At 41.8% G+C, this 27,845-nt stretch overlaps 1 protein-coding gene across 7 annotated transcripts in view; it reads right to left on the reverse strand.

Moving 5' to 3' along the window:
* Positions 1 to 25,771, reverse strand: part of dennd5b (DENN/MADD domain containing 5B) — an 82,359-nt gene extending 56,588 nt beyond the window's left edge. For 2 of the 7 annotated variants that reach the window (XM_067582564.1, XM_067582562.1), the window contains exon 1: positions 24,532 to 25,768. In XM_067582564.1, coding sequence (XP_067438665.1) covers positions 24,532 to 24,640 — 109 coding nt within the window. In that variant the 5' untranslated portion in view covers positions 24,641 to 25,768. Of the gene's footprint in view, positions 1 to 24,531 lie in introns of all 7 variants that reach the window. The other 5 variants (XM_067582567.1, XM_067582565.1, XM_067582561.1 and 2 more) reach the window with 4 other exon arrangements.
* Between the last annotated feature and the right edge of the window lie 2,074 nt (positions 25,772 to 27,845).

Genomic DNA, 27,845 nt, shown 5'->3' on the forward strand with positions numbered 1-27,845 from the left:
TGTCTTTGTAGCAATGGCAGAATGTCTAAAAGCAAATGCTGCAGAATGGATCATTACAATACCCAACACATGATTGCCAATGCTGCACACTGAGGTCCGTTTCTTATCAGCAGTCAAGGCTGAGCAACACACACACACACACAGTAGCAGACGGACGGCCCTGAGAAGAACTTGACCTTTGCATGAGGAGGAAAGGGAACAATACAAGTCTGATTTATCATGTGCCAGTCCCTGCTGAGATCGCTCTTCCCTTGGGCTGAAGTCTCTGTTCTCTCTAAAACTAATTTAACAATTAATAGGATTTATGAATTATTATGATTTTCACCATGTTTTTTTGTGGATTTTTCTCTTTAGCAGTCAGTGCCGTTCTCTCTCAGGCTGAAGCTGACAGTTCCGAGCTTTCTTCACCCCTCTTCCTCCCTGTCTCTGGTAACAATCATCAAAATAATGAGGTCATTTCCATCAATAGACATCCATACAGCAAGCTCAGCTTTACAGGAGGGGTTTCCCCCCCTAAAAAGTCAGGGGTTGGGGGTATTATATGACACACACTGCATCATTAGAGCCACAAATCACTTAATGCACCCCTAATTACATACAATAGGCCCCAGGAGGGCGTGCCCACAATGCATCTATACTAGTGTGTGAATGTACAAACACACACACACACAGACACACACACATTTGTACACAATAAGAAGAGTGTGAGGCAGCCTCTCATTAGACAGAACATGTTAAAGCACACACTGGAGGAAAAATGCCCAATTACAGCACTTATTAACTGCAGTAAAGCTTACACACACACACACACACGCATATAAATGAAAGAAACAGAAAGAAACTAATCACATGTTGGCCCCAGACACTGATGCATAATGCATGTGGAGCCTGTTGACCGGGTGATCAGACGCACTGCTCTAGGAGTGTGTGTGAGGATCAGTGTGTGTGTGTGTGTGTGTGTGTGTGGACTTCAGAGTCAGGGAGCATGACTGAGTGACTGACGGGCTTTGTTGTCTCTCTTCAAGGCCCTGCAGATTCAGAGAAGGAGGAGGAGGAGGAGGGGGGTGTATCTGTCCTTTAGAAGCAACCCGAGCAGACAGACAGAGAAGAAAGATGACTGTCAGTGTTTCACCTGCAGAATAAAAAAGGTACAGACAGTGTGTATCTGCGGTTTCCGAAGCAGGGATGCGGCCGTCGTTATTCGCAGTCCTCGGGGGTCGGCGTGTCTACTTCAAAAGCATGTGTCTGTGCATATCCTGAATATCTGCTGAATACATTAAATCATCCCCCCTCAACGCACACAGAGTCAGTCGCGTGTGAAAGCGAGGACGCGTTCTGCAGCCTGTAGCGTACACACAACCGGTACAAGAACTGACATGGAGATATGAGCTCAAAACAAAACAAACAAACCGCTTCATAAACCGCTCGGCTTTGGTTGGAATCTGTGCCCAGCCTGCATCTTTACAGCTCTACAAAGAGCGTGTGGTTTTCTCCTCCTTCCTCTGGTTAGAGTCTGAACAAAAGAGTCAGCAACATAAAAAGCAGGATATTCGTAATTAGAAATGAACTTTATTGATCCATTTATTATCAATATTCGTTGTTCCTCAACCATCCGAGCATGTAAAAACAATTTGAAGCCAGCTTACACTTTCAAACTCACAATTTGTAACCCATCACTTGTGAATGTGTCGTCTGTGAGCCCAAGCTGAAATCAGTCTGAAGACATCACTATGACATCATCAGACCTCCAGAGTCACAGAAGACACAATACGACTGTTTTGACCAGCTGAAGAGTAACTCTCTTCATGACAGGCTAAACAACTGCCCCTTGAAGCATCGCATTTACAACAAAGAGGATATTTTGGGCTCTCTAGTAGCAAGGAGTCAGACGAATATACCAATGCTGTATTTACACTGTTAAAATTAAATAAAGTAGAAAAAGATGATTCCATCACTCTTTAACTCTTCCTTTTATCGCTACTTCAAATTTCCACCTCAGCCAAGTAAGAAAAAAAAACTTCATCCCCCCACAAAAACTAAAAAAATACCCTGTAGTGTATGCCAGGTTAAAGGTGCCCTCAAAAATAATACCTACTAAATATTATTTTTAATTATAACAGCTTTTTAACGTGAAACATCTGAAAAAAGTGTTGAGTTTAACTGACAGTAGCTGAAGACTGAACAACACTAAAAACAGCAAAGTACAAGCCATTATAACACACACACACACACACACACACACACACACACACACACACACGGTGCCCATTCAGCAGCACTTATGAAAAGAAAATTCTTCTTCATGGCCAAAGCCTCAATACAAGTCAGCAGGAATTGATCTACTGCTCCCATAATGCTTATCCATCTGGCTTCACCGCACATTCCACCACACAGTGCTCCACCAGCAGCACCTGCTACAACTGGGCACCCGGCCTGGCCACACACACACACACACACACACACACACACACACACACACACACACACACACACACACACAAAGCATCCAAACAACTCATACGTGCACAAAACTCACACTCAACCTTCTCCTGAACATAAATGGAGCCAGCGCCCGCTGCGCCGTTCTGGGCTGCCAACGCCTGGCACTGGCTGGGTGAGAGCAGCACCCATCTGTCTCCTTGGCAACGGGACAACTAGAGATGAGGGGGGGCTGTCATTGATGGGGTATTGGGGAGGCGGGGGTTGCCACCTTCTAATCTCTTAATCATTATGAATTATCCTTACATGATGGGGATCAGAGCCGCAGGGGGGCCGGGCTGAGTCAGAATGACAATACAAGACAAGTGTGTATGTGCGTGTTTTTGATACCTAATTGGGACCTTTTCTGGTATAAACACCGACCTTGTCGGGACCAGTAGTCCTCATGGGGACCAAAGCCCGGGCCTAATTAAGCCCTGGTTGAGGTTGGGGGTAAGGTGTGAGTTGAGGTTAGGTTAAGGTTAGGTTAGGGTTTGGGTTCAGCTGTCCACAATGAATGGAAGTCAATGCGATGTCCTAACAAGGATAGCTGCACAAACTGTTGTGTGTGTATTACAATGGTCCAGTGTCCCAGTGCCCAGGCTAAGCTGGCTCTACCGGCCCTATTCAGCGCTCTATTGGCCGGCCACAGGACGCTACCGTGGTGATGTCATCACTCTGTCATGCTGTCAAACCCGGCTTTGTTCTTTTATTCACTTTAAAGATGGTGAGGAGAGAGAGAGAAGGAGGGAGAAGAAAGGAGGAGGAGGGAGAAGGAGGCTGGGCCAGGAGGTGTTGAGGGTGACTGACTCATTTTCATTCAGGCACATGCTCTGGTTGCTCCCCCGGGTCCTTAAATTATCGCAGGCTTTTTCTGTCCCCGCTTCATGACTCGCTGTCACGGGAGTGTATCAGCAGATTAGCAGCTGTTGATTATCTACACCTTGCTATGAGCTGAGTGATGAAAGAAGAGAGCAGGCAGACAGAGGAGTGCAGGTAACCCTCACTTTACCAGTGATAAAGGATGAATCGCACGTCCGTGCACTGAGGGATTTGGAGGGGAAAATGCGTCCCCCAGAAGTTCTTTTATCCCTGCTAAGCTGTGGTCGCCACAGTGGCACGAGTCCAGCATTCTTTACTCATGACACAACCGTGTCGCAAGCTGCCAACCAGGCTGCCTGCGACACGAGGAAGAGAAGAGCTCTGCTGCAATTTCACACATCAACCAAAGCAGTGAAAGTAAAATACTCCTTTAACCTGTTGCACCCTGATTTTCCTTTAAATGCCCCCTTACATGCTGTATACTTCCAGTGAGAAAGAAAACTTACACTGCAGGACAACATCACTTATGTATCCTGTCTTGCTTGTCCCAACACTTAATTAAGACCTGACACTAAGTTTAAATTGAGTTTATATACAATTTAATATTCCGGATGTCTGAGCATCATTTTTCCTATTCGGTGTCTTTGGAAACTTGACGGAGATCTTGACTGGAATTATAAGGTTTTTGAAGGTATAGGGTAAGGTATTTTAAGGTATTTTGTGTGTTTGTCATGTCTCAGCATAAACACATGCTTTGATAATGATACACTCAATGGTGTGCGGATGAAGAGACTGCATGCCTTAAGCCAAAAAACATTATAGGAGCGATAAAAAATAGACAAACCTACCCAACAAAGTTCATGTTAAAACTATTTGCTTACAGAAATGAAAAGGTTGTTCTAACAATTCAGTACTCTGTCAAGATGAGGGATTTGTTAGAGACGGGTTAAAAAAAGAATGATCAAATTAAAGCAGCAAAAGCTGTTATAGTCTATAGTATGGGCCAAGCTCCAAAAGCACTGGATCCTACACTTCCCATGATGCAACTTGACAGCATCTTTCTTTAAACCCTCCCTGCCTGGAGTCTTTCAAAGTCAAGGCCTCCAGTTTGGCTTTCTGTTTTAAATCTGTAGTGTTCAAACCCAAACTGAGTTGACCCTGATGACATCATCGGGCCACTACTACTACTGCTGTAGTATATACTCTATTTTTTTGCTCCAACAGTCAATGTCTATCCTTGATATCTTGTTTCTGCCATTCTAATCAATCTTTCTAGTAAAAGCCAACCTATCCTGTATAAATAAAAGTTCAATAAATCAAATAAAAAACAGTTCTCGAGGGACACATATTAATCTTATTATGAAGAATATCTATGTTAAACAGGCAGGAAGTAGCTGTCTGAGCTGTTGGGTGAATGTGTATATGTGTATCAGCCAATGGCAGCTGTTCTCACAGCAGCTGCGTGGCAATAACGAGATGGTGTTGGTGATGTGCCTGATGGGAATGACTCATGCTTTGCAAAGAGAAAAAGGTCTAAGTTGTCCATTAAGGCAGTCAGGTGTGTGTGTTAGGCTGAGTGAGGCCTCATCTGGCCTCAGTGCATTCATCATGGTTTCTAAAAGTTCATCTAGGTTCATCCAGATGCTCACAGTGGAGGGTAGAATTACACTGCACACTACAATACACTAGTACTTTGGTAATGCTGCAGTCTCTTTTTTGCTTTTGGTTTGTTTTGTGGGTCTGACCTTTCAAATAAGGTCAGGCTCTTACTGAAACACAAGAACAAAAAACTACATCCCTAAGTTCTTCCCTGTTCCTCTTTATTTCTACATGGACTTGACAGCTTTTCGACCACAAATGGTCTTTCCCAGGTAGTTTTGTGTGTTATTGTTCCCCAGCAACTGCTAACCATGTATGAATGTGCATGTGCCTCCTGATTGCTTTATATTAAATACAGACTGTTTTACAATCTGCTCCCATTCTACTTTGCCGTTCTTATGATCGGTGTTAAGCTGGTGATAATGATACTGAGCACTTATTTCACAGATGTTCACATTAAAAGTACTCCAGCAGCCCAACAGGAATAACCTTAATTCTTAACTTTAGAAGGTTTTATACTGTATATAAAACATCTGCAGGAAGTGTTGAGTTTTAATGAAGCTTAACAGTGATCAAAAAGACAGCAAAGTAAAAGCATGACAACAGTATTTCAGCAATTCGGTGGGTGTGACGTGGCTGTTGTACCATTATTTAAGATTTTATAGTAAAACAAGCTCTGACATTTCGGAGTTTCCCAGTGAATGTTGCATTATAGCTAAAGTAAAACTAAATGTATCTGTAAGTCCTGCTAACAAAGACAGGCAGACAGCAGTGATCTTTGTTGGCAGTTGCTTGAAAAACAGCATCAACCGAGCTCCTGCACCGTCTGAGTGAATAGAGAAGATGAAGGGAGAGCGTAAGAGGCTTCCCAAGAAAAGATGCAACAACCCACAGCGAGGGAAGACGAGCAGAGACAGAAAGACAGATCCCGTGGACGAGCTGTGAAACAGAGAGAGACGCGGCGAGCCTCCGAGCGATGCTGAGAAACGAGGAGACGTGACAGAGAGGTGTGGGAGACGAACGCTAAGCAGAGGGTACGAGCGAGATGAAATCAATGTGGGGAATACAAACAAGGCTGCCAGAACAAAGAGACGGCGGGAGGAAGAGAAAGTGAAAGAGAGTGGACAGCGGTGGAGTCAGCCCCAGCCAACATTTCACTACACAGGACGGAAACAACGCTGCTCTATTACAGCTGACGTGACGACACAGTAACTGAATCCCCACAACAACTGGGAGAGAAGCCTGCAGTCTGGATGTCTGGAGCTATATTTACCGAAAAATCCTTCACCTTTAGTCTATGTGAATAAGAGCTATCATATTTTATGGCTTCACATATTTTTTCATTTAGGAGACCTCCAAGGTTGATAACAACTAGCTTGTTAGTATCCCAAATTTAAAATCACTGTAACATTAGTCATGACATTATAGAATATAGGGATGTGCAGAGAGCCTAGTGTTTGTATTTGTATCTGTATTTGTTGAGGCAGCAAAAATTATTTGTATTTGTATTTGAATAAAAGTGGAAATAGGTTTAAAAATCCTGTTTCTGTTTTTATTACGCTTTTAATTTTAGAAAAAAAACACAAAAAAAACAATAAGTGTTCATGAAGTGTTCCCTTGGGAGCACTTCATTTGTGTCAGTAGTTCAGCTTTATCTCCGGGGAACACCTCCAACTCCGGGATTGATGTCCAAATAAGGAAATGTGCGTCATGTAGCAGGTGGATGTGACTCCCCTCATTGAGACCTGCTCATAACAGCGGAGCAGAGGAGAGACACTGAGATAGTGATGTAACCGACCTGTGCGCTGGTATTTAACATTTTTTTTGTTTTCTTCCCGAAAACAAATAATTTTTAAAATATTTGTATGAAACAAATTTTCGTAAAAAAAACAAAAAACAAAAAAACCCCCACTATTTGTGCTTTGCCGAATAATTTGTATTCAGACACACCCCTAGTAGAATACACATTGTAATGCAAGCACCATGAACAGAATTACCTTGTCTGATTGGTTATTTCTCTCTGTGCATACATATAATCATAATCACTTGAGCATGATTCCTAAAAGGTTATTCCTACACTTGACAAATGTGTCTTATTCTTCACTTAAAGACGTTTTTCACTCCTACACTAGCTCTTTGTAGTATAATTAGAGGCTTTGGTCTGGCGTACAAGTCTGGGTGCTTCCACTCCCTTTGCAGCCTGACAATTACACAACCTCAAACCAACCGTATCCTAACATTCACCCAGACTGTAAAAAAAAAAAAAAAAAACATATCCATTTTTATCTTTCAGCATGTAACGCAAAATGCTCTCCAGCTGTCTCAGGGCATGCCACTGACAGTAAGTGAAGGGAAGATCCTTTCAAAAAGTTCACTATTCAATGTGATATCGTTATTTGAACGTGCACACATAGATTTAACAAAAAATATAAAGATATTCAGTTAGATGTACAAATCAGGCTCCATACACACACATATTTGTCATTCACAGTCAGACTTGAAGCAGCCTGAAGGGCCTCTTCAAACACTACAGACGGCTGCTGCTGGGCTGTCTCCAAGAAGCCTGCGGCGGACATCTTTGATGTTTAGAGAACATCACTTTACAGGGCAGTTTGACGAGGCTACAGTGAAACCGAGGAGTTTTCTATGACTTCTCATTTAGTTAATGGCACTAGACCTCTCACGGCTTAGATCTTGATGTTGGGGCTGTACCTAATAATTATTCTCAGTATCAATCTAATCATTTAATTGAGAAAATGTCATAAATAATGGTTGCCAATCACAACCATCAGTCCAAAACCCAAACACATTCAAGTTACCATCATCTAAAGCACAAAAATTCTCACATTTGAATAACTTGAACCGGACAATGTTAGGCAATTTTGCTTGATAAATGACTTTAAGTATTTGTCTGGTGTTCTATATGACGTTCAGACCCAAACCAACAATGAACAATTATTGTGTGCGTGTCTATCAAAGCCTTTTATATCTTATTCCTCTGTGCCGTAGAGCTTGTTGTTCAAAAACTATTAAAAACACATCAGTGAGCCACACTGTTGCACTGGATGACTTGGTTCCAGCATTACCATGAACACACACACACACACACACACACACACACACACACACACACACACACACTGTGGTTTATTTTGACTCAGTCCCACACACACCGTCCTGCTGCTCGAAATACTCACTAGAGCAGAAAATGTGGATTCATCCACTATCCAAAAATAGTCTCTAACGAATGTGCTTTTCTCCTGTTTGAATAATGTTTGCTAAAAACTACACAACTACACTGATTTAGGGAATTATTGAGCCTTTAAAAATATTTGATATATATTTATATATTTGTGAGGTGTTTCTAAAGATGTATATCTTCAGTAGGAACCAATGGCCACAGATAGAATAGTAAAGTCAGGTAGTACTGATAGACGGACTAACACATTGTTGGTTTGAATTTTTTTTAAATCAGATTTGCTGACAATAAAGCAAGCCTTATTTTTAAACAATGAATACATTCATTAAATGCTGATGACCTTTCTGTCAATTATCTAATCAACTCAGATTAGTTGAAAGGATGCCAACAGTGAACAGTGTGAAAAAGCATCCTGTCTTGTTAAAGGATTATCCAGTCACCTGCAGAGTAATGTTAGTCTAATGTTGGTCTTACTGACACCTCTAAACTAAACTACAGCTGCAATGATTAGATGCCAACTGTTAAATTAATCATCAACTCTTTTGATAATCAATTCATCGTTTTGAGTCATTTTTTAAGAAATAAATTCCCTGGTTCCTGCTTCTCAAATGTGAATTTTTTCTAGTTTCTTTACTCTTCTATGACAGTAAATTGGGTTGTGGACAAAACAAGACATATGGAGATGTCTGATTGGACTTTGAATATCATTGATTCATTTTTTTTTTAACCATTTTCTGACATGTTATGGACCAAACAACAAATTCATTAAATAATTGACAGTTGAATTGGTAATCCCTGTAATACATCTTTCAAAGTTCATCAGTGTTGCAGTATCTGCTCTCGGGAGGTTGTCAAACTGTCCACTGAACAATGAGAAAATGTAAGAAACATGATGTTATACTTGTATGATTCACATGTGCAGATCATTTTAAGTGTGTGTGTGTGTGTGTGTGTGTGTTAGGAGAGAGGGTGGGGAAACACAATGAAGCTAAATCCTTTCAAGCCTGGCCAGCTGACAGGCAACATAAATTACAGCTTATAATCAGAAGGAGAAAAAGGATGAGAGGAAGTCAGTGGAGGGGGGTGCAGAGTTGTTGGGTGCTCTCTTTAGCTCATCAACCCCCTTCAGATAAATAATTTGTCTTGCTTAAATGCGCTCTTGTCTCCATGGAAACCCCTGTGCATCCTGTAGCAAACAGAAAAGGCTGAAGGGCTCTTGTTAATGGAGGTTACGTCATCCCATTTGAACCCAGGCCCATGTTAATTGCATTGCCTCTGAGCAGGCCTCACAGCTCGCCACCTGAGTGAGGGAGGGGCAGATGGGGGGTGGGGGGGTGGGGGTGGGGTGGCTGACACACAGCAGAGCATACTAGTGATGTTGTATAATAGGTACTCCCCTCTGGCTCCTACAAAACCCAGAGGACAGCGATGGGGCCTGAGGTTGAAGGAGGCTGCTTGGAAGAGAAATGGCAGAGGCTCGGAGCAGAGATGAATACAGACAGAGGAAGAGTAAAACATAGAGACATGTTTGTTGAAATGACCCTAAGGATGAGCAGGACATTGAGGACAGTTGCATAAGCTACTTCAGCCATACATCCCATACTGCAGCCTTCAAGCAGGAGACATAATGTGACTGGACGGATGACAGAACAAAGAGGACACTGGGAGGAGAGGATGTCCTTTTCTTTCAGAAACTCACAAGAGAGTAAAAGTTGAAGATGATATCAAGTTCTGGAGAGATTAGAGGCAAAAGTTGGAATCATTAGAATAATGGAGCGCACTGAGGTTTCAACATGCCCTTTTAGTACAAAGTGTGTGTGTGCTTCACATTACTGCTGACCATTAGGTTTTATGTGTTGGTGGTGATCATATTGACTGCTGAGGATTGAAAAGATCATCAGCTCTGAACTCATCTGCAGGCTCTGATGTGATCAGGCTCCATTGTTCTCACTGCGTCTTGTCCACTGTGTGCTTGTATAAACATGCATAGTGAGAAGCAGACTGCCAGATGAGCTTTGCCAGTGTGCTGATACCATTTATCAGGTATCAGCGATCAAACACAACGACAACTGGACAATCTGAAAATACTAGCGGGAAGCATCAACACCCAAGACCTCAGAGTGAGCCGCCATCTTTGTCTTTTCTTCCAATAAGTTAGCGTGCACATGTGTAGTTGTGCAGCTTTGATAAACATAAGTGACACTTCATTTTCATAACATACTGAAAGGGTAGGAAAAATACTCTCATGTATCTAAAAAACTATGGTGTGATCTGAGAAAATAGTTGGCAGTAATGCAAATTATATATGAAACATATGCAAAAACCTTGCTATGTTCCTTTCATGCCTAAAATATTAGAGCTGATACAGATCTTACAAGCTCATCAACAACCACAGTGTGTGTGTTTAGTGTGTATGTATGTACAGTATGTCCATATGTATGTACAGTATGTATGTATGTAAGTATGTACAGTATATATATATGTATGTATGTATATATGTATGTATGTATCTTTGTGCTGCCTTGACAGTAACCACAGAGCTACATTGGAACATAGGGAGGCGACTCACTGGTGCACTTCATGCAAATATTCAGTCTGAATCTCATCCATCAGTGATCTTTCTGCTTTACATACAGCAGATCAAAGTTCAGATAACAACAGCTGTGAGCACTGGAACAGTTTCAATCCAAAATTAGACAAGTGACTACTATTATAAAATGTCAAAGCACAAAATTAAACACAACACCTAAATAAGGGCTAAATAGTTTAATTTTGTTTCTGTTTCAGTTAAATCAAACTATAAATACTTATTCCTAACCCTAGAGAGGATATAATAATAATAATAATGCTGATAATAATAATAATAATATAATAATAATAATATTGAGAAGAAGAAGAAGAAGAAGAAGAAGAAATAAAAGTAAATATCAACTATAAGTGATACTGCCACTTTTTTCTCTGTCTATCATAGACTTTATGAGTTCAATGCTAAATCACTGGAGTGCACCTTTCATTTGATTGAATTTGAAGATTTAAAGAGTTAAATATAGGACTATGTGATCAACAATCAGTGTGCAGTATTTTGCAGTCATCAACTGCAGCTTAAACCACAATAACAGAAGAGATGTTTAAGGAGGATTATTTTTTTGTTTTGGCCACTTGGAAGCAAAACTGATTATCACCTTATAACTTTGTATAGCCAACATACTGGCTAACAGTTGCCTATTTACACCTCTAGCAGACATATAGCAATATTAATTTTAATTTATAGCAGTGTTCCTGTCCACCTAATGAATGTAAGTCTAATATTCACTCTCCTTTTAGCTATGTTTTAGTCTCCACCAACTCCTGAGAAAAATATCAGACTCTTTCGCTAGCCGCTAGTAGATACAGTTAGCTAACTGCTAGTAGACACAGTTAGCTAACTGCTAGTAGACACAGTTAGCTAACTGCTAACTGTGTCTGTTTGCTGTTGGCAGGTAGCGTACAGGTGCTGCTGCTGCTGTTGCTTGCAGACCTTAAAACCAAAACAATGGGCTACAGTAAAAGTATTTGATCCATTGTTTATATGAACATATTGATTAGTGCAGCTTTAAGGCCTAAACAGCTGCTCAGTAGTTGGCTCTGCACCAAACACATCAGGTTTTTCTGTCGGATTCTACAATTTTCAAGTCCGTCATAACTGATGGCTTCCTTCCTCCATCACTTACATTACAGCATCCACCCTTCCCATCAGTCTCTGCTCCTCTCAGACTCCTGATTTCTGCTGTCCTGTCACGTTTGACCCCTCACTCCGCTGGGATAAACAATCCGAGCCACCGCTTCAGAAATAGCCGCAGAGTCGCTCTAATCTGCTTTGACAAGCCCACCGATGGCCCAATTACATAACCTGATGATGTTTTTGGAGTAAGAGAGAGAGATTCATCTGGGCAGGGAGAGCGAATGTGACCGAAGCTCGATCACACTCACAAAAACAGAGTTATCTAATTAGTGATGATGGTGTGTTGGAGGAAATTTCAGCTATTTGTCAAACACATTCTGCAGGATTTAAACTGAGTGGCTGTGTGCTGTGACACAATCATGCCGGGCCAATCCTTCACTGTCCCGGGCTCCCGCTAATAATGCTAATTGACTTCATCCTGAACTCATTGTTCAGTCATTTCAATCTGATGCAATGTGTCACTGGGATAATTGGATGTGGATTGTATTCAGATATATGTAAAACTGCCATCTTCTTTGCTGTTTCAGGATACTGGCAGCAGGCTCTCCTATAGACTCTCTGATGTCAACAAACACCATCTATAACATTTTCTGGTCTATTAGGTGTTCTACTACTGGTTGATGTGGATCAACTTCAGGTTCAGCTGCATTCTCAACTAATAACTAAGACACATTATGTTGAGTAAAGTGCTGCATGACCTGCTGTCAGTCAATCTGACACGTACAGTAGGTCCATATATGATGCTATGATGATACAGGATGACATCACCAACACTGTCAGTCCATATGACATCATGTTTACAGCTCTTGCTTCATTTATAATGAGTCAGTGTGAACATGAAGAGGACCAGAACTGAGAGGCAACAACAGATCTTTTTTTTCCCTTTGGTCCAGACTAGAGTCAGATGTAGTTGATTAATCAATTAGTCGATCAAAATATATATATATATATTGACTTGATAAATTATTATATGTTTTTTGTTTTTGATTTCTCAAAATTTCAGGTTGATTTCTGACTCTGTTAGACCAAACAAACAGACAATTTCCAATCTTTCACAGACGAACACACCTAGACTATCTCCCCTTCACATCAGTTACTCTCACATCATTACACAGCGTCTCTCATCACTGCTCTGTGTGTGTGTGTGTGTGTGTGTGTGTGTGTGTGTGTGTGTGAGGGAATCACCAGCAGGCTTCAACAGACAGCCTGCAGGGTCGCTCCTTCCTCTGCTGTAGCGGAGAGAGGTCACGACTAGGTGGCTTCATTACACACACCACTGGTTTGATTCACTATATTCACTGTCCTGTGCTGTCATACAGGCTGTAGAACTTAATGGTATGTAGTGCCGGGGGGGGGGTGAACATGAAGCAGGAGAGGGAGAGAGGATGAAAGAAGGAGATGAGACGTCAGAGACTGAGACAACAGCAAAAAGGAGATCATTCATTCCATTCTCTGATTCAGAACAAATCAAATCAAAGAGTTTATGACATTAAGTAGCTTATCTGATAGGTGCCGTGCTTTGTTTACAGCCTTATCACACAGGCCAGAGGTCAAAGAATGAGTTGGAACTCAATCAGTGAGAGATCAAAGTCGAATCAACCTGCCAGCAAAAGCAAACACACACCTAGAAATCTCAGCACGATTGTATTTCTCCTGCTGGTTTTGTTTGCTGGTTAGTGGTGTTCTGTGGTGTCTGAGCAGCTCTGTCTGCTTGTTTCTGGTTGTAGACAGCAGAAGTGCTGTGCTGCTGTGACCAGAGATAACTTATATAACTGAATCAAAACTGCTGACATCTCCTGTCAAAGTGATTACATGAGCATGAAGTCAAAAGACAGGATAACGTTTCTTGATTGACACGAAACACAAAATCAGAGGAAAAAAAAGCTTCTTACATCAGTAAGTTTCAGATACTTTGCAACATCAACCTGATCTCCTCCCTCCTACTGAAGAGGTTTCACTAACATTATGAGACATATGCCTTTGCATCTGAGAGACAACAGTCACAACAGGTCACAGGTCAGGGATAGAGACAGATATAGTTGAAAACAGATGCAAAACATGGACAGCATGTGCTTGTGTACATTTTTTGCAGCATACAGTGAGTGTGGTCAGAAAGTTTGGGCTTCATAATCATGCAGATGAAGCTCTAGATTTAGATGCTAAATCAATTTTCCATAACTGAGCCTGTGAATGCTTATATAAAGCATATATGCATGAGAGTTCAGATCTCCCACACACAGCTGCACGATTGTGAAAAATGACCACAGCGATCTCTGACACACTACTGCTTATTATTAGCCTGAAGAGCAATTATATAATAAATAAATGCATTTCAGCCTGTGTTTATGAATCCTAATGCAGTGTTTGTGTGTGTGTGTGTGTGTCCAGCGTGTCTCAGTGAGGTGATGGACTGTTAGTAGGCAGCGGGGCCCCTGTAATCTCTCATAAGTTGCCTTAGTTACCGCTACGCAGCCTATCAGAGTTATGTAAGGAGATTTACAGCGTGCCTGACATAACAGGGCACTCCACGCTGTTACAATGAGGAGGTTTGTTTGTGCTGATGCTGCCTGTGTGTCCCTGGAGACTCAGAGGTATTATATTGTGGGCATTACATTTCAGCAATCAATGAAAATGAATGCAGGCTCATTAATCATAGCCGTTTCCGTTTTGGGTTAGAATTTGCTGGGCTTTTTGTTCACTCACAGCCTCTCACATGCTTCTGAGAGCATCAGAATGCTTTTAAGTTTGTCTTTTATGAAACGTTTGTTAGAATTTTCTTTTTCTCTCTCTCTCTGTAAGAGACCTTGTTGTTCAGTGTCGGCTTGGTCTGGGTTCAGACGCTCACATATAAAAACACACACACAGAGCACAGCATGTACCATAACACACACACTATCTACTATTGATTCCTCAGAGTAAACAAAGCAACTGAAACATCAGTCGATCTTTGCACTGAGGGAAGGATCGACTGCTAACCCTGCTTTCAAAACATCAAAAAATATCCTCATATTTACTGAGAATACAGCAAAATGCACCAATCAGGCCAGTGAATAAAGCACATATCAAGTACTGGTGAATTCAGCCTTTATGTTAAGTATGGCTGAGTATCAAACCTTTGCTTTATGCTTTTTAATACCAGCTGAAATATGTACGCACATACGTCTTTCTCATTTTTCCTTTTCCTTGCTTCACATATGTAGGCTGCTACTTTAGAGACCTGTTTGAGCGGTTGAGAGTACGTTCTTAACTGTGGCAAACAATCACTTCTGTCATACTGACATCCTCTCACTGCCCCTCAGAGACGTGTGTCCACTCCACAGAGGTAAAGAGCATCCTGTGGTCTGCTGCCTCTTTTGTTCAGCTGAGAGGAGGAAGCTACAGAGACGGGCCTGAGACTCCACAGGTAGCTGACCTCGGTACAAAGAACTCCTGATGAAGGACAACCATTATGTTTCATGTACGGCTGCCTTTCAATACATTGCCAAGGTTACCGTGCGCACTGCGAGTAATGTATGAGACATGTATGAGATGTTGGCTGAGGCGAGCGCCGAGCTGAACGATGTGAAATTGCCCAACAATCCGCAAGAGCAAGGACGCAGTAAATGAGTCCGGTGTGTCCCAGCTTTTAAAAGGGAATATAATAGACTGTCTTCTCTAGTTTGTCCCTGTGCTGAGGAAGACTTCTGTAGCTGCTTATTATCACACAGCAGAAGCTTTCTGGCATGCTGCATGTGCACAGAGACACACAATGATGCCTTTAAAATGTTTTCCCGGTGTTATATGCTGCCTTACAGTTAAAGGGAAACACATTTCTGAGCTTATTACACCGTTTTAGCTGAGAAACACTGAACAATACAAGCCAGGAGGAAAACGTCAGTGACATTTTCATATAAACCTTCAAGTGTCTGCAGGACATGATGTGACATTCTGAGATAGCACCACAAGGAACCAACAGGCCTGCTACGTACAGTGCACGTGTTGGCGTTGTGATCGCTGGACAGAAACGCCGCCGTATATTGACTTTTTAAGTTTTAAGCCACATTTTTATGACTTTTAAGACGTTCGTTGTTGTTTTTAACTGTGTCTTTTAACTGGATGAAAGATTTTAGTCATCGGTGGACGTGGTACAGAGACACATGCACTGAGAAACCGTACGTCTGTGAGCAGTCTGGGGAGAAATTCATTACTACTGATTCCTGCTGTCTTGGACTTTGGATAGAGTGACTGCTGCGGTGTGATTAACTTACACAACTTTTAAAGAGACTATTGGGATTATTACACCAAATACGGTGTGATACTGGCATGCTGTCACTTATCTCTCTGCCTGGGTGTGTGAGCTGTCTTTATCTTAGCCAGAAAATCACCCAACTAGACCAAAGAATATCCACCTTTTATCGGATAAAGAAGGCAAACGGCTAGTCCAATCCCTGGTTAGCATCGGCCCTGCTAATTGTTTTATATCTGTCTCTATTTCTTGATTGCATTGTGTTGTTTGTGTAAAGTGCTATACAAATGTTGTGTACAGTCTGCAGATACTGACAAACATACTTGCAGTTTCTTATCTGTCGTTAAAAACAGAACTTAGTTGACTACTGTAACATAGACGTGCTAAATCAAGCCTTCAAGTGTGGCTGTTCAGAGCAGCTATAAACTCTTTTGCCTTTAGACGTGGTCAGATGACGCGTCACATAAACTAGTTTCAAACTCCCAGCCTTCAGCAGCACAATGAAGAAGACCCTGAATCTCTTTGTAATAGAAGTGAGAAAAAAAAACAAGCCAAAGAACAGTGAAATTGAGTTTCCATGGTCATGTCCAGTGGGCCCCTCTAAGAATCCAAAACAAAAACCCCCCAAAGCTCCCCCTGGTTCTTTTGTCCCCTCACTCTCCCACAGAGAGAGAACATATGGAGCTCAGGGTCAGGGGTCACTCCGAGGGAGGGGCTGTGAAATGGCAGCTCACGCCTCCCGGCATCCACTGCTCACTTTGCCGTTGGGAGACGGAGAAGCGTTATCAGTGGGACGTGACCAGTCGGCAACGGCTAGCAGCGTCCTCCGAGGTCGTCGGGTCCCGCTGAATCCCATGATGATCCATCATCATCAGCCGTCACTGCTCCCCGTTCTCCCCCCCCACCCCCCACCCACAACCCTTGACCTTTGACTAGCAGCACATGGCGGCCTCTCTTATACTGTATGGATCTAGGATGAGACTGCACCTTGAGACTCAGCATCTTGTCAGGCGGACAACGGGCAGGTTCAGGGCTCTGTCAGGACCTTCAACATCAACCTACAACATGCACTCCAAGCAACAAATGTCTTTTGTTAGTTCTCAGTTGGGCAAGTTGCTGCTGCCTGCCCATCTTCACTGCTGCACATTTAGCTTTGCTGTTCTTACTTTTTATTACCGCTTTCCTCCATTGTTTCTGCAGCAAATGCTTGTGTTCACTACTGGTCACACCCACAGCTAAAAGTACACCCCAACATTATTTAACTGGCAATTATAGTCAAATAAGGACGGACTTACAGCCTCAGAAACTCCTTCCCCTCACAACTCTGAATGGAAGGGGATCTTTGAGCAATTTTGTAACTTTCCAAAACAGACAATGTCACAATCACACCAGTGTTATAGGTAAGCAAGTAACTTCACACAACTACTTCCATCACTTTGTGTGAACAATCAAGTGCAACACCATGGATGCCTTTAAAAAGAGACTGTCTGGAAGTCTGCACCATTATCCCTGCTTCAACACATCAAGACTAAAAAGACATGGCAGGCTTTTTGCCCCATTTGGAACAAGTATAAAAGCTATTTGTATGAGCAACACTCCAAAACACAAAGATATTCCATTTATAATCATATAAAAAAAAAGAGAAAGGCAGATGTTTACTGTTGCAGATTAATATTTCAATGCATTTGTTTTTTTCTTTGAGATGTGGAGACATGAAGTCTGTTAATATAAAGCATTAACAGTGTTCTTAATCACAAAATCTTCGACTCGTCCGGTGAGGCTAAAACATCAAAACCCATTAACAAAACTAACTAACAGTGAGAGAAAAGACAAGAGGAAGCCGCTGGTCAAACATTGCAGGAGGCAGAGAGGGTTGAGTCGTGGTTATGAGCATGAACGTGTGTGTGTGTGTGTTTTTGTGTGGAGACAGTGGTGAGGCCTGGCCGTGTGTTACATTACAGCGATGCATTCAGTGTAGCCTGGGGGAACTGTCCGAATGGATTACTCTAACAGGCTTAACAGCAGCCCGGCTGGGCTAACAGAGCACGAGGCAACAAGCGGGGGGACAAACCACGGAGAGATGGACAGAATCACTGCAGGGGGATGAGAGGAGGAAGGAACTGATGAGCCGTGAAAGAAAGGAAGAGTAAAAAGGGAAAGATGCTGGAATCTGTGGTGAAAACAAACAGGATAAAACTGAATTCAAGAAAGATGAAACTAAGAAAGAGTTCACAATATTGTCACTATGATTGCAGAATGAGTAAACAGGAGATCATTAACTTCACCCTTTTATAGCGCTATTAACATTACACTGCCATGTATTACAATCTGACCGCTGCCCAGGCATACCAGGCATAAGTCAACAGGGGCATGTGTCAGTGATGTTAGCCCCTGTCAACATTTGCATACATCAGTGCGCAGCGTTAGCGTGCAGCCTTTGTGCTGACTGACTCCCAGGCTGGTGTGTGTGTGCGGACAGATGGCCCGGGCCAGAGGGGAGCTTTAGCTGTTCAAATCCCTTTGTGTCCTGCTGCAGCTTGAGGACGCTCCCACCTCGGCGCCGTCCTACACACCTCTGTGGACATATTCAAAGCCGCGCCAGCAACAATGGCAGCAAGGGAGCTCTTTGAAGAAAGTGAATATTAAAATGGACAGAAACAGGCTTAGACTGGCCCAGCGGAGCAGTAAGTCCTCCCAGGGGAGATCAAACATCCTGCACGGTTTACATTAAGCTTCATACAGGTGTGTTCTGAGGTTTTATCATGTTCATCTCACAACAGCAGCAGACGGACTGTGAGACAGGTCAAGTGTAGTCACGTTTACCTCGTTACATAAATGTGATGACAGGTAATGTTGTTACGTGTCACACATCTGAACTACAAGCTGTCAGATATACTTAAAGGCTGCAGCAGCATAAAGTAAATCACGCTCATACTGTTTGTCTTACTGTAATAAAGTTATCACTCAGTTATCAATTATGCTCAAAGAAAATCAAATGAAGTAGTCACACTGAGAAATACTGTTAATGAGCCCATTTTAAAGTTGTTGAGGAGATTCTATTAAAAAAATCACATCATGGTGCAGGATAAAAGGGTTTCTTTAACTTCTACAACTACGATATCAGTAGACAAGGACTCCCTCTATATTATCAACTCTAATCCAACAATTCAGCTACATAGATAAAATTGTGAATATCCAGCAAAATATTTTAGAATATTTCTCTTGTTGTTACTTTACTTCCACCACAGCTCAACAGAAACACTGTCTGAGGAAACACAAAGAGGGAATCTGATGCTAAAAAGACTGTAAATGTGTCAGATATTCACTTGATATGACTAACTCAGACTGCTGAAGCCTCATATAAGCTTCACCTGACTGTTGTTTTAAGACACACTTCAAAAATAATGAACCTGTCCTTTAAAGCTTCAACAACAAAATATCTTTAAAAATCCATCAGTGATGCAGCCCCATGAGAGAGCTGATGCTCTCTTTCCAACCCACCGCTGTTCTCAAGCAGTGATACCAGATACCAAATGACTCCAGAAATGTCCCCTCATGTCTGACAAAGCTATAAGGAACATTTATGTAATCTATGTCTGTATGACAGAAAGCCAGTTTGTCAGATATAGTAGATGAAGTCATTAGCTGTGTGTGACCAAGTCACAACCATTGGGATTCAGTATCTTGCACAAGGACACTTCGACATGCAGACAGGAGGAGTCGGGGATTGACCCACTCTACTTCCTGAGCTCCAGCTGCCCCACAAGGTACCTGAGCTACCTAACGACAGCCTAAAGCCTTCAGGTAGCTGCCACAAAAAGCAGAATTCACAAGCTGAACTCACACAAATAATATAAAAAACCAGCTAAATATAGTCTATTGAATATAATCTGGATTTTTTAGCCAAGATCATGTTCATATCATACAAACTTCCAGCTAGAGTTTAAATCAAACCTTTAAATCCCACTTCACACAGCAACAAGTGAAGCAAAGGTAGTATTTGATATAATCTGCTAAGAGTTGCCTGAAGTACAGCTGTTACGAGAGACGTTCACCTTCAAATAGTCATGTTGAGACTTGTAGACAGAGAGGAAACCTTCACCGCTCTAAACGGGGTTGACGGCTCCTGGCTAGGAAACAGAGGTGGTTGTAAATCGAGGTGGTGTTAATGAATTCACTAACCTGTGATAGCGCTCTACATACACAACAGCCTGCCTGATGCAGTGTGAGAGAAGCAGGGGAGAGCAGTGGGTGACACTCAGGTGTGAGGAGTGGGGAAAGTGTGAAGGATGGAGACACAGGAGGGGACATGAAAGGAGGGAGAGGAGGGAGAGGAAGGAGAGGAGGAGGAGGAGGAGGAGGAGGTCTGGTGCTGCTGGAGCCGAAAAAGATCGGCAAGCTCTCTTAAGTCTCGACTTTTCAAGCAGGATATGAATTACCAAGAGAGATGAACACCTGAGAACAGAAACTGAGCATCTTGCAGGTCGTCATCACCGCAGTTTCCACTGTGTGTGTCTGTGTGTGTGCGTGTGTGACAGCACATCTGTGTGTATTCATGCGTGTACATCAGTAATGATACATGCAAACAAGCCTGAACGCTCTTGTTTCACCCCACCCTATCACAGTCACTGCTATCAGCAGGTCTTTCAGAGCTACAATCTGTTTGTGTAGATAAATCTACAGTATTATATAATCTTAAAGCAATACAGGATTGTACTTCCATAAAGTTGTGGGTGTTACGAGAGAGAGAGAGATTTAAAAAAATGGCACAACTGATGCAGAAGTACTCTAAATTGACAAGAAGAAAAACACAAGTTGTTGTTGAACAATCCTGCTCATTAATATAATAATAATAAAGCCCAGTTGAACGTCTGCTATGCAACTGATGACCATTCCAGCGGCTACATTTCATGCTGGGCTGAACGACCGGCAGGCGTAGAAGGTGGCAAAGCTGTACACATGTCACACTGTAGCAGCATTGACCTCATACAACTGGCACGCCACACACACAACCCCCCCCTCCCCAAATTAGCTCTTCGCTCCTCTTACCTTTCAACTCCACAATGCTGCCCACCCAAAATGCATCTGGTGTTAGAATGCAGGCTATTTCAGGCTCTGTATGCCAGCCAGGGTGTATTTATACCGCTGAGACTAACTGGCATGGTATGGGGTGGGTGTCTGGACTGGAATTAAACCAGCTAATTAGCATTCCAGCCTGGACCAAGTAGCTAAGGATCTATAACTGGGTGTGATTTGAAATAAAAGGAGTTAGATATGATCGTATGGAGAGTACAGTAGACTCACACACACACATAGAAGATACTGTAAACCATGATGGAGCCCGAGGCAGGTCTACAGGAAGTCTGGCCCTCTGACTAGAACAATGGGCCAAGGGAAATAAGGCCACTGCCACACAAAGACAAGGGAGGAGGGGAATCACAGCCTAAAATAAGCAAAGGCATGGAACACTGCCTAATGTGGGTCACTGCAATTACAGCTGCCTCCAACTCAGGGTACAAGATCATGAGGGGGGTGCTGAGATGTAGCCTGGTGCTTCACAAAAAAAAAAAAAAGGAGGTTTATGGAGCGCCAAAGGCAACATGTTGACATCAATCATGGCAGCATTAGTGTCGCCCGGATGATGGTGCGTCAAAGGGGGAGGACAGCAACAGGCCTGATCAGAATTGTAAATGATCTCCAATGAAGTGAAGGGTGGAGGTAAACTGAGGGATGGGGATGGGTGGCTTTGGGGGTGAATGAAGCGGAGGGGGATGTGACGCTCTGCTAATGCTTCATTTATGATCACTTCAAGTCAGATTTTAGACTAAAACTGAAGTGTTGATATCCAAACTCACATTCATCTCTCAGTATACGGATCAGCCTGTGTGACGTTTACTGTTGTTCTGTCGCGTTCCTGCTGAAGATGACAACTGGCCTCACATGTAACACACACCGGCACCGTTCCATTGCATCAGTTGACGTCCAAACAGCGGTCACACGAGCTGCTTTCATGCAATGGAAACAGGATAGTGGCGTCTTGACGCCGCTGTTGATGTGTGGGCTTATGTAGAAAACAATAGGTGCAGGTGTTTCAATGTGCATCAATGCTGGAACATTCTTCTCTAGGCTGAACAACAACCCAAGTGTAAAAAATGACAGATCACCATTTTATGATGTAACCCCCTGTTAAACAGCATATTGTTGTTCTGTTTTTGTACAGACTAAACAAAGGAGACATGTGATAATTAGTGTGTTTTAGAGGTGCTGGAAGGTAGATGTTGTTGCTATTTGACAGAGCCGGGCTAGCTGTTTCCCCTTGTTTCCAGTCTTTGTGCTATGCTAAGCTAACCAGCTGCTGGATGTAGGCTTATATTTAAATAAGGAAGACATGAGTGGTATCAATCTTATCTTACTCTCTGCAAGAAAGCAAATAAACGTATTTCCATAATCAAATCAATGCAGTTGAACCTCATTCAATGAAAGGACGTAAAACAACGATTTGGATCATCTCTTTTCATCTTCACAGAACATTCACAGACTCAGGATGGAGGACGAAGAACAACAAGTGAGTTTGTGTTAAATAGCCTAAATGCTAAAAGAAAAATAATTGTAATCTTCACAGGTGGCGGCTTTGTGATATAAACCCATACAAGCAGCTGATCATATGTGGGGAGACGAGCTCCCAGCCCCCTTGAAGATGTGATCTCATCAGTTACAACGGTAATGACATCATCAACCCCAGCTCCCTCAAACATTTGTTTGATGGTTACTGAACATTATTTGGATTATTTTGATATTTCAATCACTAGCAGCACTATCTGAACCCTGAATCACAGAAGAAAGCTGTCAGTTCAACCCTGTTACCCTGACTGTTAACTTGTCCCATAGTTAAACTACACATACACGCACACCAGATGCTTGGAGATTTGGGCTGAGTGGTGTTAGCAGACCAGACAGCGGGGCATATGGACTCAGTATGGTTGAAGCTTATCAGTGTCGCCTCAGAGACTTGCTGTAGCCTGAGGGCAACAAATACACACACACACACATACCTTTCCCACTAAACCATCAGGACACTTAAACATAAAGTCTCACACACAAAGTGACCAACTCAAAAACACAAAAAACATGTCACTATTTGCTAGTTTCAGCTTCTCAAATGTGAGGATTTTAAGGTTTTTTTTGTCTACTGTGATGGTCTGCTGAATATCTTTGGGTTTTGGACTGATGGTCGAATCAACGAAGACATCATCTTGAGCTGTTGAAAATTATAAAACGGTATTTTTCACTGTTTTCTTATATTTTATAGTCAAGATGATTTATAACAAAAACATCCAGCATAAAAGTCCACGTGATATCAGTCAGGAGCTTTAACAGGACAAAAATGTGCAATCACAGCTCACCTCAAACACACAGACTTTACAGTTCTGAACTTTGGTCCAGAGACTCTGCTACACAGACATATGTTACCAATCTAACTGTGATGCAATAACTCAGCAGTAACACAGCATGCTGCTAGAACCACATCCAGAAGGTAATACTTGTCAAAAAAGTGACTCCACTCTGTGATAATGTGCTGACTACAGTGTTACTGGATAGGAACATAGTAAGTGAGCCAGTCTGAGTCCAAGCAGGTAGAAAGAAATGAGGAACTCTTTGTTTGCTCACTTTTATTAACAACACTTGAACTAAACACAATGTACAAGTAAACATGTGTGAAGTATACAGGTGCAAGTCTGATATTATGAATTACCGTTCAATGTGAAACACACAAAGTGTACCAATATCACCCATGACGGTCTAATTTGCTCTCAAAATAAATTTAAATTGATTTTCAAATGGCTGAGTTTTCTACATTACACTGTATTTATGTGCATGTGTGTCAACTTGCGTTTACTGGAAAACACAGTGAGTAAAAACTACAGTGCAGTTATGAAATGTAGTTTCAGACTGACGGGGTCAGGGCAGTACAGCACAGCACAGGAAGCTTAAATCTGATAATAGCATTTAGAAATGATACCGGTGATTTTTCACTCTGTTCACACACACACACAAGAGGCTCGTCTACTTTAAATGAGTCCATCTCTTTGGACAGAGGTGCTGCCGAGACTCCACAAATGTCAACAAACAGGCTGACACCATGCTGCTGTGTCCCTTCATCCCGTTATTTAGCTTCATATGTTTATTTACACTAGCAGCTATAAGGAAACCATAAGCCATTTTTGAGCTATTTGGAGATTCATGCTGTGTTTGTGGCACTTGTAGACTGAATAAAAGGATTTAAAGCTGTCACTTTAGCTTGCTGTACTCAATGTGTGGTGTAAATCACAATAAGTCTACCACTGAATAGAAGTAGTAAGAGAAGGGATATTTTTAGTCAAAAATATTCCTAAAAGTTGTTAAGCTAGGTGAGCGTTGTGGTTTCTTAAATCACGTAAAGATTCGTAAAACCAACAAGATACCATAAAAGAGACAGAAAGCTCATACCTGCCAACTCGTCCGGTTCCAGTCCAGTTTCTGTGTCTATCCCACAAATAACAAAGTAGTGGGCGAAGCGGCAGGGCGCCGCGCCGGACACCGCGGAGCTGCCACTCATCCCGGCTTCGTTGTGCAGCGTTGTCCGCTCCTAGTTCTCCAACCGACACATCTCCAGTGGGAAAGAAGGGAAAACGCGGGATAAAATACTCGACTCAGGGAAAACTGCGTTTCTGCTCTGTGTCGGTTCCAAATGTAAGTAAAGGCTTCGTGGTTTACAGAAGTTGCTTTTGATAGGTGTTCCTGTCGTAGTTCGTCCTTCGTGAACAGTGTGTGCGGAGCTTCCCGACACACTGCTGACTGCTGGAGGGGAGAGCTCTGTGCGCCTCCGCCTCGGTGGAGCTCGGAGGAGTCGCCTGGTAGGGCGGGACGTTCAAATCTAGTTCTTCATTCAGTCCATTCAGCTTGTTCACTAATAAAGAGAGGGCCCATTATATCTCTTTTTGTAATAATATACGCGAACAAAAAGAGGTAGAAATGACTCACCGCTGCCCATTTCTTAATGACGGAGTCACGTTGCGGCTATATTAAAGTGCGTCGCTGTTTTACATGGTGCTACCCTTTAGGGACTTCATCGGTTTGCAGGAGTGGAGTGGGGGTTGTAATGCAGTGCCCTGTGAGTTGGAGGTTCTGTATGGGAGCCCTTCTAGTGAATTAAAAAAAGGAAAAAAGAATGCATTCTAGGGTCCCCCTAAATATTAAGGGAGAAGGGGGTAAATAGAGCCAGTGGGTAAAATGAGCCACCCACTTTATCTAGGTAACCATAAACAAAAGTAATCACGTGACCACAAATTAAAGTAGCCTATAGTTCACATTACTCAATCCATTTTGGACTCCGGCACATGGAGAGAGTGGTCAGCAAACCAGAGCGAAAAAAAAAAAAAATCATGCCAAGTGAATTCATCATGTTACTAAAGTTATTGTCTTGTATCTTAATTAAAATAGATACGTTTTGGACATTATTACATGTTAATTTAAGTCAGTGTAAGCTACAAAACAAGGTCATAAACTTAAAATAAACTTAAAATTGTGGATCTGAGCCACTGTGTGAAACAGTTTTGTCAAAATGGAGATTGTGAGGTGAAACATGTCAGAGATGTTGGGGCAAGTTGAGTCAATGGTTCAATTTACCCCCAAAAATTATTTTCTGATATTCTAGAGACTAGAGACACTGTTCATGTTAATGTTTGATCACTGTTACAAGTGTTACAATATGGATGAATAAATACCTAATTGTCGACTAATGTTAAGTTTAACCACACACAACAGCATAACAGAGCCACCAGACCCCCTCACGGTAGGGGTCAAGTATTCAGACCTGTACTGGTTTTTCCTTTAATTTGTCACCTGTCTGTATACAAAAAAAGCATATTTACACACATATTCTTTCTGTAGCTAAAAAAACAAAGATCACAGTTTAATCTTTACTGAAAATGTTTAGGTAACATGTTGAACAACAGGACACAAATATATCATTTTACTTAAAAGTTTGAGTTTTTGCCTTTGTTAAATTGATGGCATTAATAAAGTTTAAAATTATCTCAAAATTGTTTGATTTTGTGTCATTTTTATATCAGTATTTAATGGTAACACTATTTATCCCCAGAGTGCTCAATTTACCCCATCCCCATGCTCATTTTACTCCTACCTTGGGGTAAGTTGTGCCATAGGACTAACTTTTTTTTGACAGGTCATTGTTCTAAAACCATAATAATTAGATAACTTGTTTTAATTTCCATGGGTACACAATTACCTGAGATATATATAGTAACTATTATTTGTAACTACTATTATTATTTAAACAAATACCCTTTTATTTTGCAGTAAAATCATCAAAAGTAAAAAGTGGCTCACGTTACCCTGTTCTCCCCTACATACTGAAGAGCAGAATTCGGTGAGAATTAGAATTAGGGTTCAATGAAAAATACTGTGCCCAGTAAGATGCCCTTACAATGGAGTAGACTGACCATTATGGTAGAAATGAAGGTTTCCTTTATGTAGGCTGACCATTAGGAAAATAAAGCACCCTTAAAAACATGTTGTAGTTGTTGTAGCTGACTTTATTCCATTCAGTTGATTCTGGTACAGTACTACTCACTAGTTTGCTCAGTCACACCCCCTTTAGATTGTTTGGGTTAGTGCAGTCTAAGCTGTAACCTTGATACTACAACAATTTATGAGGTAGGTCATATATAGCAAGGCTTTTTTTGCAATTAAAACACATGTATGGATTAAATTTTATCAAGAATGCATTACTAATGTATGTAGAATGTATTTACAGTTGGTTTTATGTTTAGGCCTGTCCAAAGCTGTATAACATGCTAAACAGTATGCTATGGATATTGGCTAGTTGGCTAGATACACACTAGCCATCTCTATACTAAATATTTAGTACAAACTGGAAATCAACCTTGTGGTGTAGTAAAGTCTTTAAGGAATTAAGGAAATCATTAGGAGTATTCTTCATTCAAGATGTGTTTACAACCCTTTAGCTTGGATTAGCTAGATCAGCTAGAGGCAGCAAGGGAGGATGTGAGAGAGATAAAGGTGTGTTTGCATTAGTCATTAGCAATTAGAGGGATGCCCAGTAGAATTCAAACCTCAGCCTGGGCATGTTCAAACGTTTTAAAAATGTATCCTGTCACGAAACTGTTGTGAAATCTAGTAGAGATCTGGTAAACAACCTCCTGGGTTAGGATAAAAACATACATGATAAAGGCAAGAGGGCTAGTGTAGTTCTAGTGCTGTTTGTCAGTGCTTTACCACCTCAAGTAACTGGAAAGGCATGACAAATGACAGCTGTCCAATCTTTCAAGGATGTTTGTCACTTCTATGATATAGAGGAAGACAGCACTGTCACTGCCCTTAAGGTGTTCCACTCTTTTTAATGTCCAAGCTATGCTCATGTGCCTTAAAGAAAATGATGTGGACAGTCTTCCCAAAGCTGACAAAACTCCTCAAAATATATGCTACATTGCCAGTGACAACAGCATCAGTTTAGCCCTCATTCTTCAAACTGAAGCTGTCAAGACCCAGATTAGACACAGATGTGGAGAAGGAAGGCTCTCAGGTCTTCTGCTGTTGTCCATTGAGAAGGACATCCCAGCTGACCATAACAAGGTCATTAACATTTACAAAGTCATGGCCAAAAGAATTCTCCTTTTGTTTCACCAATCCTGCTTCTTGTTTGCCTAGCAATACTGCTCAAAATAGACAATTCTCAAAATGTTAATAGTCCCATGTTGTTACTACAGATGTGTTTAGGA

The sequence above is a fragment of the Thunnus thynnus genome, chromosome 23, assembly GCF_963924715.1.
Source record: "Thunnus thynnus chromosome 23, fThuThy2.1, whole genome shotgun sequence".
In the NCBI taxonomy this organism is placed as follows: domain Eukaryota; kingdom Metazoa; phylum Chordata; class Actinopteri; order Scombriformes; family Scombridae; genus Thunnus; species Thunnus thynnus.